We start from the raw sequence: 13,554 nt of genomic DNA, 5'->3' as shown, positions 1-13,554 counted from the left end.
GGAATAATCAGATGAAGAAGAGCTGAAAAAATCTGATCATGGGCAATTCTAAAGGTCTAGAATAAGTTGAACCAAGTGTTAAAGAAGAGCCTTAACACAAAGGCAATCAACAAAAAAACTCTAGGAAAGAGAGAAACTGACCTTCAGAGTAAACTCATTAAGATAATCATACACCCAGATATAAGAAAAAATTTAAAACCTTACAAAGAAACAGGAATATATGGCCCAGTCAAGGGAACAAATGAAAACTTCAGAGGAGATACAGAATTTGGAACAACTAATCAAAGATGTTCAAACAGATCTCCTAAATCAATTCAAGGAAATGAAGGAAAATGTGGCTAAAGAGATAATGGATATTAAGAAGACATTGTGTGAACATAAAAAAGAATTTGAAAGTGTGAAAAGAAACAGAAAAAATCTTATAGGAATGAAAGGCACAATACAGAGATTAAAAATTCAGTACAGGCATATGACAGTGGATTTGAACAGGCGGAAGACAGAATCAGTGAATTAGAAGACAGGACAATCAAAATCTCATAGGCAGAAGAACAGATAGAGAAAAGAATGAAAAAATTGAGCAAGGTCTAAATTACAAAACAAAGTGCAAAAACATGGGCATCTTGAGTGTCCCAGAAGAAGAGAAGGTTCAAGGGGCAGAAAGAATATTTGAAGAATAGTGGCTGAAAATGTCCCAACTCTTATGAAAGATGTAAATAAAATGTCCAAGAAGCACAACATACTCTAAACAGAGTAAATCCTAATAGACCTACTTCAAGACACATACTAATCAGAATGTCAAATGCCAAAGATAAGGAGAGAATCCTGAAAGCAACAAGGGAAAATCAATTCATCACATAAAAGGGAACAGTAATAAGATTAAGTGCCTATTTCCCATCAGAAACCCTGGAGGGAAGAAGGCAGTGGTATGTCATATTTAAGGTACTGAAAGAGAAAAAAATGCCAGCCAAGAATTCTTTCTCTGGCAAAACTGTCTTTCAAAAATGAGGGCAAGTTTAAAAGATTCACAGATAGCCAGAAACTGAGAGAGTTTCTCAACAACAGACCAGCACTACAAGAAATGCTCAAGGGAGTTCTGCAGGCTGAAAGGAAAAGACAGGAGAGAGAGGCTTGGAGGAGGGTGTAGAAATGAAGATTATCAGGTAAAAAGAAAGACAAAAGTAAGATATGACATATAAAACCAAAGGATAAAATGGTTGAATTAAGTACTGCTTTTGCAGTAATAACATTGAATGTTAATGGGTTAAACTTCTGAAGCAAAAGATACAGATTGTCAGAATGGATAAAAAAGTATGATCCATCAATATATGTCAACAGTAGACTCATATTTGACCCAAGGTTACAAGTAGGCTGAGAGTGAAAGGTTGAAAAAAGATGTTCCACACAAACAGTAACCTAAAAAGAGCTGAGGTGGCTATTTGAATATTGGACAAAATAGACTTTAAATGCAAAACTGTTATAAGTGACAAAAGGAGTATGTTATTTATGAATTAAAGGGACAGTCCACCAAGAAGAAATAACAATCATAAGTAACATGCAACTAATCAGGGTGCCTCACAATACATGAAGCAAACACTGCCAAAACTGAAGGGAGAAACAGATGTCTCTACAATAATTGTTGGAGACTTCAATACACCACTCTCATCAATAGATAGAAAGAACATCTAGACAGAGGATCAATAAGGAAACAGAGAAATTGGATAATATAAATGAACCAGGTCTAACAGGCATACACACAATATTGCACCACAAAATAACAGAAAATACATTCTTCTCAAGTGCTCATGGGTCATTCTCCCAAGATAGACCACATGTTGGATCACAAAACAAGTCTCAATAAATTTAAAAGGATTGAAATTATCCAAAGCACTTTCTCTGACAATGTGGAATGAAGCTGGAAATCAGTAACACCAGGAGAACTGGAAAACTACATGCTCTTAAACAATCAGTGAGTCGAAGAAATTGCAAGAGAAGTCATTGAATATCTTGAGACAAATGAAAATGAGAACACAATATTTCAAACTTATGGGATGCAGCAAGGGCAGTGTTGAGAGGGAAATTTGTAGCCCTAAATGCCTATTTTAAAAAAGAAGAAATCAAAAGCTTCAGTACTTCAAAGGAGTTTGTCAAAAAGGTGAAGAGGCAGCCAATGCAATGAGGGAAAATATTTGGAAACTGTGTATCTGATAAGAGACTGATATCCAGCATATATAAAAAAATCCTACAACTCAACGACAGTAGTACAAACAGCTCAACTATAAAATGAGCAAAAGATATGAAAAGATATTTCTCCAAAGAGGAAATACAAATGACTTAAAAAACACATGAAAAAAATGTTCATATTCACTAGCTATTAGGGAAATGCAAATCAAGACCACAATGAAATATCTCACACCAATAAGAAAGGCTGCCATTAAACAAACAGGAAATTCCAAATGCTGGAGAGGATGTGGAGAAATTGTAGCTAATTGCTACTGGTACTTTATAATGGTACAGCTGCTGTGGAAGACAGTTTGGCAGTTCTTCAGAAAACTAGATATCGAGTTACCCAGGATTGAGCAATTTCACTTCTTTGTATATACCCAGAAGATGTGAAAGCAGTGACACAAACGGACATTTGCACACAGATGTTCATAGTGGCATTGGTCACAATTGCCAAGAGATGGAAACAATCCAAGTGTCCTTCAGCAGATGAGTTGATAAACAAAATGTGGTATATACATGCGATAGAATATTACATAGCAGTAAGAAGGAACAACATCTTTTAACATATGACAACATGGCTGAACATTGAAGACATACACAAAAGGAGAAATATTTCGTGTTACCGCTAATGTGAACTACGTGAACAATGTAAAATAAGTGTATTATAATGTAGAATATGGGGGACCTAGAGATAGAAGCTAGTGAAGAGGGAATGATAATCTAATATGTGCAGATATGATCATGAGGGTGGACTTTATGGTATGGGAATGAACAGATGTGATTATGGTTCATTAATGGGATAATAAGTATCAGTGCCACATTGAAGGGGAACATGTTCAAAAGTGGTTGTTTAAAGGCATGTAACTCACAGATTAGCACTACAAACGTTAATAAGTGTTAGCATGATGTATTTATAAGGTATGACACTGGTACAAAGAATTAACAACAGAGTGTATATGGAAAAACTACCCATTACAAATTATAGACTGTATTTAATAGGAATATCTTACCAGCACTACACTAATACTAGGGGTGAATAATCAGTGACTGCTAAGAGCTCTGGGATGTTTTATATATGATAATTGTTTAAAATCGAGACTGATGATTATTATACAACTAAGTGAGATAATGTGAGAAACTGACCGTTTTTCTTGGGACAGAATATATGTTATGTGAAATTAGAAACCTACTACTTAATAAATCAGGCCCTCGATCTTGAGGCTTGCTCTTGTGAAACTTAGGGCTGTAAATGGGAGGCTAAGCCTTCCTGTAATTTTGCCTAAGAGGCACCTCCAGAGAACCTCTTTTGTTACTCAGATTGTGACCTTTCTCTCTCTAAGCCAGACGCAGCAAATAAATTCATTAACCTCAATCCCATGTGGGATGTGACTCCCAGGGGAATGACTCTCCCGGGCGGCGTGGGACACAACTCCCAGGAATGAGCCTGGCTCTGGGAGTGAGGGATTGAAAATTCCTACTTGACCAAAAGGGGGAAAAAGAAAGGTAACAAAAATAAGGTTACAGTGGCTCAGATATCTCAGAAAGAGTGGAGAGGCCATCCTGGAGGTTCCTCTTATGCAAGCTCCAGCTAGATATCCCAAATGGCTGCAGTATGCCATGCCCTTACCAACAGTAGTCCCAAAATACCTAGGTCCCTATCTGAGATTCAATAAAAGATTCACTCACTAAGTTTTATCTCTCAGAAACTTAAATCCACCAGAGTGTTTCTATGCCAGACAAGTCCTAAAACCCAGAAATAACAGCCTCTTTAAACACAACAATCAGATGCAGTCCCCTTCCCTATAATGTCAACACCCCCTTTCAATATGAACAAGTTAGGGTGGTCACTGCATAAGCACCCCTGAAGATCACGAAAGTGATTAAATGAGAGGAAGGGGTAGCAACAGACAAAATAGGATTTAACAAAGGATTACGGATACTGATATACACACACACATACACATTAGATGCTAGGGTATTAAAAGAGCTAGAAGGAAATAACTGAACTGTGGAGCTGTAACCTGTAACATTCTTTGAAATTTGCTCTAGAGCTCTTCATTGAATTGTTCTTTGAAGGTTTTCACCTTTCTTTGTATATATTTCACAATAATGAAAGAAATGAAACTGTAGAACTGAAACCCATAACATTTTTGAAATTACCTATATAACTGCTTGTTAACTGTACTTTAAAAGTTAACATGTTTCTGTATATATGTTATATTTTACAATAATGGAAATAACTGAAATTGTGGAACTGTAATCCATAACTTTCTTTGAAATTTGCTAACTACTTATTAAATCGTACTTTGAAAGTTGTCACTGTTGTGTACATATGTTAAAGTTCACAATTAAAAAAAAAAGTAATTCATGTCTGTTTTTGAAAATAAAATGAGAGATATACATAAAGGAAATAATGAGAGCTTCCTCTCACATATTTCTCCAAAAGGTCGTCATTTTTATCAGATTATTGTATCGTTGTAGATGGCCAATGAGTAGGCAAATGCTATATATATATATAAAACTACATATGTAAAGATATATAATCCTTTAATTCCATAAATAATTAAAATAAATAAATAAATAAAATCACTTAATTTTTTTACAAATATTATGTCATAAAAAAAAAAAAAAAAAACAGAAGAAGATAGAGCTGAAATCAAAGGCCTAACTGCACACCTGCAGGAACTAATCCCAAGGCAAGCAGAAGGAAAGAAATAGCAAAGATTAGAGCAGAAACAAATGAATTGAGAATTTTTTAAAAGTAGAAAAAAAATTAAGAAAACCAAAAGTTAGTTCTTTGAAAGGATCAGTAAAATTCATTGACCTTAGCTGGACTGACAAAGAAAAAAAGAATAGATGCAAATATATAAAACCAGAAATGAGAGGGGGAACACTACTACTGACTCCACAGAAATAAGGATCATAAAAGGATACCAGGAACAACTGTATGCCAACAAATTAGACAACTTATATGAAATGGACAAATTACTAGAGGCACACGAACAATCTACACTGACTCTAGAAGAAATAGAAATCTCAGCAGACCAATTACAAGTGAAGAGATTGAATCAATCATCATAAACCTCTCAGCAAAGAAAAGCCCAGGACAAGACGGTTTCACAGGTGAATTCTACCAATAATTTGAACTGGAGGGAACACTACCTAACTCATACTACAGGGCCAACATCACCCTAACACCAAAGTCTGATAATGATACTACAAGAAAAGAAAATTACAGACTAATTTCTCCTATGAATTAGATGCAAAAATCCTCAACAAAATACTTGAAATTGAATCCAACAGCACATTGAAAGAATTATACACTATGACCAAATGGATTTTATCCCAGGTGTACAATGGCCATTCAACACAAGGAAGTCAATTACTGTATTACACTACATTTACAAATTGAAGGGGAAAAACCACATGATCATTGCAATTTATGCAAAAAAGGCATTTGACAAAATCCAGCTTCCTTTCTTGATAAAAACACTTGGAAAAGTAGGAATTGAAGCAGTCTTGTCCAACATGATACAGGGCATAAATGAAAAACCCACAGCTACCATCATACTCAATGGTGAAAGACTGAAAGCTTTCCTTCTAAGATCTGGAGCAAGACAAGGATGCCCACTGTCACCACTGCTCTTCACCATTGTGCTAGTTCTAGCAGAGCAGTTAGGCAAGAAAAAGAAATAAGAGGCATCTAAATTGGAAAAGAAGAATTAAGTTTCACTATTTGGAGATGATATCATCCTATATATAGAACGTTCTGAGAAATCCACAACGAAGAAACTAGAGCTAATGTACAAGTTCAGTAAAAGTGGCAGGAATCAAGATCAACATGCAAAAATCAATAGTATTTCTATACACTAGTAGTGAGCAGTCTGAGGAGGAAATCAAGAAAAAAATTCTATTTACAATAGCAATTAAAAGAATCAAATATCTAGGAATAAATTTAACCAAGAATCCAAAGGACTTGCACATAGAAACTACAAAACATTGCTAAATGAAATCAAAGAAGACTTAAATAAATGGAAAGACATTCCATGTTCTTGAATTGAAAGATTAAGTATCATTAAGATATCTGTTCTACCCATATTTATTTACCTATTCAATGCAATCCCAATCAAAATTCCAACAGCCTTCTATACAGAAATAGAAAAGCCATTATCAAATTTATTTGGAAGAGTAAGGGGCCCCAAATGACCAAAAACATCTTTAAAAAGAGGAATGCAGTTGGAGGACTCACACTTACTGATTCTAAAGCATATTACAAAGCCACAGTGGAAGACAGCATGGTGCTATCATAAAGATAGCTACAATGACCAATGGAATCAAATTGAGAGTTCAGAAATAGACTCATATCTATGACCAATTGATATGTGAAAGGCTTCCAAGTCCACTCAACTGGGATAAAATAGTCTCTTCAACAAATGGTGCTGGGAAAACTGGACATCCATATGCAAAAGAATGAAAGAGGACCCTATCCCACACCTTATGTAAAAATTAACTCAAAATGGATCAAAGACCTAAATGTAAGAACCAGTACCATCAAACTCCCAGAAGAAAATGTAGGGAAGCATCTTCAAGATCTTGTGGCAGGCAATGGTTTGTTAGCCTTTACACCCAAAGCACAAGCAATGAAAGAAGAAATAGATAAATAGGAACTACTCAAAACTTGAATCTTTTTGCATTAAAGGACTTTGTCAAGAAAGTGAAACGGCATCCTACTCAATGGAAGAAAATACTTGGAAACCACATATCTAATAAGGGTTTACTATCCAGAATATATAAAGAAATCTTACAACTCAGCAAGAAAAAGACAACCCAATTTAAAAATGGGTGAAAGAATTGAATAGACATTTTTCCAAAGAGGAAATACAAATGCCTAAAAAGCACAGAAAAAGTTGCTCAACATCATTAGCAATTAGGGAAATTCAAATCAAAACCACAATGAGATACTTCACACCTATTAGAACTGCCAATATTTAAAAAAGAAAAACAGGGAATTACAATTGTTGGAGAGGATGTGGAGAAATACGAATACACATCACTGCTGGTGGGAATGCAAAATGGTGCAGCTGCTGTGGAAGACAGTTTTGCGGTTCCTCAGGAAGCTAGGTGTAGAATTGCCATATAATCTGGCAATTCCACTACTAGGTATATACCCAGAAGAACTGAAAGCAGGGGTGGACCAGAAATTTTCCCACCAATGTTCATAGCAGCATTATTCACAGTTGCCAAAAAATGGAACCAACAACTGTCCATCAACCTACAAATGGCTAAACAAAATGTGGTATATGTATACAATGGAATGTTATTCAACTGTAAGAAGGAATGAAATCCAGATGTACACAATAAGATGGCTCAGCCTTGAGGACATTATGTTGAGTGAAATAAGCCAGATACAAAAGGACAAATATTTTATGACCTCATTGATATGAACTAATTATAATGGGCAAACTATAGAGTTAGAATCTAGAATATAGGTTACCAGAGGATAGAATGGGGGTAGAGAAATGTCAGCTGATGCTTATTTTCTGCAGTTTCTATTTAGGGTGATTGTAAATGTTTGGAAATGGATTGTGGTGATAGTCCATTATTGGGAATGTAATTAATAGTGCTGTAATATGTTGGTGAATGTGGTTGAAAGTGGAAGTTTTGGGTTGTATATGTTACTAGAAAGAAAGTTAGAATTTAAAATATGGAACTGTATAACACAGTGAACTTGATGGACTGTGGTTAATAGTATAAATGTAAGAATGTTTTATTTTATTATTATTAAAGCACTTTTATTCCCACATCATACATTCCATCCAACATGTATGATCAGTGACTGTTAGTATAATCACACAGTTGTGCTTTCATCACCACAGTCAATTTTAGAACATTTTCATTGCTCCAAAAAGAAAAACCCCATACTCCTTTTACCCCTCTATTATTGACACTTAGCATTGTTGGGGTGCCTTTATTACCATTGATGGAAGAATATTATAATATTACTGTTAACTACAGCCCATAATTTGCATTAGGTGTATTTTTCTCCTATACCACCTTATTATTAACAACTTGTAACAGTGACATATTTGTTCTACTTCATGGGAGAACATTCTTACATTTGTACTATTAACCATCTTAATTGTCCACAGCAGGGTTCGCTATGTTATACAGTTCCATGTTTCATCCTCTTGCTTTCCTTCTAGGTGACATACAGTTCCCTAAACTTCCCCTTTAGCCACAATCGTATACATGACTCAGCTCTGTTAATTACACTCATAATAATGTGCTACCATCACCTCTATCCATTTCCAAACATTTACAATCAGCCTGATAAAAAATTCTGCACAAATTAAACATCAGCTCCCTGTATATGAATGTTCTTTCATGAACCACAACAAACGTATGTACTGTTACAAGGTGTTAATAATAGGGTGGTATATGGGAAAACATATACCTAATGTAAACTATGGACTATAGTTAACAGTAATATTTTAATATTATTTCATCAGTTGTAACAAAGGTACTACATGAATCCAGTGCCAACAATAGGGGAGTATACAAAATGTTGTATTTTTTATATGACTTTTCTGTAAACCTACAACCTCTCTAATTTAGAGAAAACAATAAATTTTTTAAGTAAGAAAAAGTGGGAAAGGAAGTATGGAACTTAAAACAATGTTTAAAGAAGGAGAAATTCATTGAAAAGATGGGGTGGTTCATTTCATGGTTATACATAGTCAATCTTAACGTAAGTGTTTAAAAGCCCTGTAATGTGAGGACATGAAAAACATTTCTAAGAAGATATTCAAATATAGACATGTTCATCCTCAGACTAAAAATAATGCATATGTTCATCATAGTTAGAATTGTGAGAATTGTAAAATTCTTCTCCACTAGTAGAATAAATTATAAGTGCATGAAATCAGGTTCATAAAAATGTTATCCAACAATAAAAATTATTTGAAAAGTGCTAAAGAGTTCATGTTAAGTAAAGCAAGGGTTAAAATTGTGCATGTGTATATGATCCTAAGTGTACATTTTAAAATTATAGTTAGGGGTTAGCTAATAGGTGACTTTTATTCTCTTAATATTTTTCTGTGTTTTTAAATTTTCTCCAGTGTATAGTAATTTTAATAGAGCAAAAAATGTGTGTATTTTAAAGGGCAGCCTTGCTTCTAATTAACCATAAGTGACATAAGTTGATGCTAACTTTAAAATGAAGCAACATATTTGAGTCCAGTGAGTCCTGGTATTAAGAGCAAAAGAGTTGATGCAAGTAACTTTTAGAAAGTTTTTGTTTAGAAAATACTTACTAAAATATTTTAGTTTGTCAAGGAAAATCTTTAAGTGATCTGTTTGTTGCCTTTTTGACAAAATAATGCTTCTCCCCGCTCACGACATATAATCTAAATGTATTTCTGTTGGTCATACTATGTTTTCTTTTCCTAAAAATAGGATTGTTGAAAATAGGTTTTCAACAACATTTTATCTCATTTTAATAGTTCCAACAAAATAATCTAAGAAAACCTTAGCAGTAGATAGGTAGTACTGCCCTTTGGATTATTGTCTCTATTTAAAAATCCAATATATTATCTATTTACTTTTAAATCTTGTTGCTTTTGATTTTAGGCTTCATATATTGGAACAACTTTTGGACAGTATAAAGCACACAAAAGGAGCTCGTCAGCAAGTAGTTCAGTTACATGTTGTTGCTTCATTTTCTAGTTTTTTGAAGGTAATTCTATTTTTTAAATATTTATATATTTGCTTGTTTTTTGTTTTCTTTTTTCAATGTATGGCCAAAATAAGGGAACAGGAGAATCGTCTTTCAAAGGCTTTTGTTTTTTGTTTTTTGTTTTTTCATTTTTCTTAATTCTCCTTTTGCTTTTTTCTCCATATAAAAGTTGTTAGTTGGGAATCAGACCGGTAATCTTGGCTTTGAACCATCCTACTGAGCTTAATATCCTAGACCAGGGATTGGCAATCTGATTTAAGGACCAAATCTAACTCGCTGCTTATTTTTATACAGCTTGTGAGCAGGAAATGGTTTTATATTTTTAAATGGTTAAAAAAAACTAAAGAGGATTAATATTTTGTGACATAAGGAAATTATATGAAATCCAAATTTCATTGTCCATAAAGTTTTATACAGCCACACTCAATCATTTATATGGAGTTGCACTGATGCTACAATGACAGAGTTGAGTAGTGGCGGTAGAGACCATTTGGTCCTCAAAGCCTAAACTATTTACTTATCTGGCCGTTTGCTGACCCCTGTTTAAGTCTAGTGGTTTTTAAAGTGTGGTCCCTGAACCAGCAGTATAACCGTCACCTGGGAACTTGTTATAAATTGAAAATCTCTTCCACACCTCAGACCTACTAACTCAGAACTTCTCTGTATTTGGTAATTATTGGAAATAGATGGGGAAAAAAACTAAATGGACTTTAATTTGGACCTTCCCTTGGCTTAAATAACTGAATATATGAGGCTTGTATTTCTTGTAGTATTCAGTTCTTAAAATTTTTTTCTTCATGAAAACCCTTATCAGCTACTTTCTGTAGGCACTCTGCTAGGGATTTAAATCGAATATAATTAACATTTCCGAACCCTCATTGAGTATCAGTAGTGGCAGTTATAAATGAAAACGGTTTCTCAGATTCCAAATAGCTAAAGAAAACAAAAAGGAAAGAAGCTCAGCAAACCACCATAAGTGAGCGAGATTTAAATGATTGTCATGAATGTTATTCTCAATCAGTAGCATTAATAATACAAGTTGTTATGTATATCTATATTTTTCATAATTATTTCCACTTGATCCTAATTATAATGCCTTCAGTGAAATTGATGAGATTTTGTATTTAATCAGATGCTGTTCATAAGTTCACAGTATGGGACTAAATGAGTTTTAAATTTTGTCAAGTTGTAACTGTCCTGAAACTTTTTACAATTAATTTTTTGAGTGTGTTGTCATATTTGTTGTTCTCATATTTGATTATTTAGCTGATTCATTTGAAAGTAAAATTTTAATTGTGACAAAATATACATCACATACAAATCATTTCTAGTACCAATCTAGTTCCAGTAGGATACAAACTTTATTCTTGTATATCTTCATCCCTTCCCCTTTATATTATTCTTGTCTCAGATTACATCTTTATGCATTGTATGCCCATTAACATAAATTTTAAGTATTTTTTTTTACACATTTGCTTCTTAGGGGAGAAAAGCAGTTATAAACCAAAGGGTCAATGATACAGGACTTTATATTTACCTGGGTAGTTACCATTACCAGTGTTCTTTATTTCTTCTTATGGCTTTGAGTTACTATCTTAGTGTCCTTTTATTTCAGCCCAAATGGTTCTCTTTAGCATTTCTAATAGGGCAGGTCTTCTGGTAATGAACTCTCTCAGCCTTTTTTTGTCAGTAGAGTCTTAATTTCTCCTTCATTTTGGAGTATATTTTTACCAGATACAGAATTCTTGGTTGACAAATTTTTCTTTACGGATTTTAACATCCCACTGTTTTCTGGCCTCCATGGTTTCAGATGAAAAATCTGCTGATAATCTTATTGGGGAGTCCTTATATGTGAGAAGTTACTTCTCTTACTGCTTTCAAAAACCTTTCTTTGTCTTTGGATTTTGCCAATTTCACTTTAACATGTCTTGGTGTGGATCTCTTTAGAATCTATCCTGCTTAGAGATCTTGAGCTTCCTGTATGTGTATATTCACATCTTACATCAGATTTAGGAAGTTTCAGCCATTATTTCTTCACATACTTTTTTCTGCCTCTTTCTCTCTCTCTTGTCCTTCTGGGACTCCTGTGACCATGTGTTGGTATGCTTAATGGTGTCCCATGAGTTCCTCAGCAATGTTCATTTTTCTTCAGTATTTTTTCTTTCTTCTCCTCACTGAATAGTTTCAGTTGTATTATCTTCAAATTTCTGATCCTTTCTTCTACCTGTTCAAATCTGCTGTTTGAATCTATTTTTTCATTTTGGTTATTGTACTTTGCAGCTCCAAAATTTGTTTGGTTCTTTTTTATAATATCTATACCTTTATTTTGTTCAAGCATTCTCCTAATTTCCTTTAGTTCTTTATATATGGATTCCTTTAGCTAATTGAACATATTTAAGACAGTTGATTTAAAGTCTTTGACCAGTATTTCCAATGTTATGAGCCTCTTCAGGGATGGTTTCTGGAAAATCCTTTTTTTTTTCTTTTTTTTTTTCCTGTGAATGGGCCATATTTTCCTGTTTCTTTGTGTGTTTTGTAGGTTTTTGTTGAGAACTGGGCATTCTAGGTATGAACTTGTTTTAACTCTGGAATTCTTGCTCTGTCTCCTCTGAGATTGGTAGGGGTTTCTTTTGTTGTTGTTTTGTTTTTTAGTTGGTGGTGTTTAGGGCTGGAGCCATTGTTTTATTACTTTTTCAAATTATTTTTGCTCTCAAATGGGGAATAGAAAGAGAAAAGAGGGGGTAAAGAAAAACCAGGTTCTGTTTCTTTACGATTCCTGTGCCCTTTTTGCTGGTGTGGGACTAGAACAATGGCCACCTTCAGGGTTGTCCCCTCTGCCATCTGAAGTAGCTGATGAAAAATTGTGATCAGCAATCAGACCACATACCCCTGGATTTTGGAAGACTGGGTCCTTATAGCCCACTTTGGCACTACCAAGCTGCATCAAGAACCCAGGCTGTAGTCTCCACTGTTGCCTGTTACCCAGTGGGTGGATGAGGATGGTAGCCACTGCTGGGAGGGTGAAATTCACTGCTGTTACCACATTTTACCGTCTCTTCCTCTGGCTCTTGCCTGGATGCTGCAGTGTTCCACTAGACTCCAGAGTTCCAAAATAGGTGACACAGACAATTCCTGCCATTCCAATAGTTGTTTTGTTCGAGGGACTGATTCCTGAAAATTCCTATTCTACCATCTTCCCATAATCCTCGAATCCTTATTTTTAACTAGTAGATTATAAGAATTTTTAGGACACCTTACACACACTATAAAAATTTGTTTCATTAAGTTACATTTCTTTTTTTGAAGGCAAGATTTATTATGAATATGGTTTTAGAAATGTACATCCTAACTAAACTTTTAACCTATTTAGAAAATAAGAGTAATTATAATTTTTTAATACTGTATTTTGAAAATTAGCTTGGTTTTGTTATATCAGCAGTGCATTTGTCAGCTGTGATCACTTCACTCTTTTGGACAGAAGTTCCAAATGTTAGAGAGTTAATACAAATGACAATTTGAGGACATGAAATTATTCTTTAAAAAATCCATTTTTCCTTTTCACCTGTATTCTGATTTACCTTAGTCCTAATCAGATC

The 13,554-nt window shown here is 34.3% G+C and overlaps 1 protein-coding gene across 5 annotated transcripts in view; it reads left to right on the top strand.

The window, feature by feature from the left end:
• The window catches only part of HEATR5A (HEAT repeat containing 5A), a 201,071-nt gene that overhangs the window by 81,556 nt on the left and 105,961 nt on the right, over positions 1–13,554 (top strand). For all 5 annotated transcript variants that reach the window (XM_037834752.1, XM_037834754.1, XM_037834753.1 and 2 more), the window contains one exon: positions 9,853–9,958. In XM_037834752.1, the coding sequence (XP_037690680.1) occupies positions 9,853–9,958 (106 nt within the window). The remainder of the gene's footprint in view (positions 1–9,852; positions 9,959–13,554) is intronic.

This window comes from Choloepus didactylus, chromosome 4, assembly GCF_015220235.1.
Source record: "Choloepus didactylus isolate mChoDid1 chromosome 4, mChoDid1.pri, whole genome shotgun sequence".
In the NCBI taxonomy this organism is placed as follows: Eukaryota; Metazoa; Chordata; class Mammalia; order Pilosa; family Megalonychidae; genus Choloepus; species Choloepus didactylus.
Note: the sequence above shows the minus strand (reverse complement) of the source record. Positions and strands in the feature narration are given on the sequence as shown.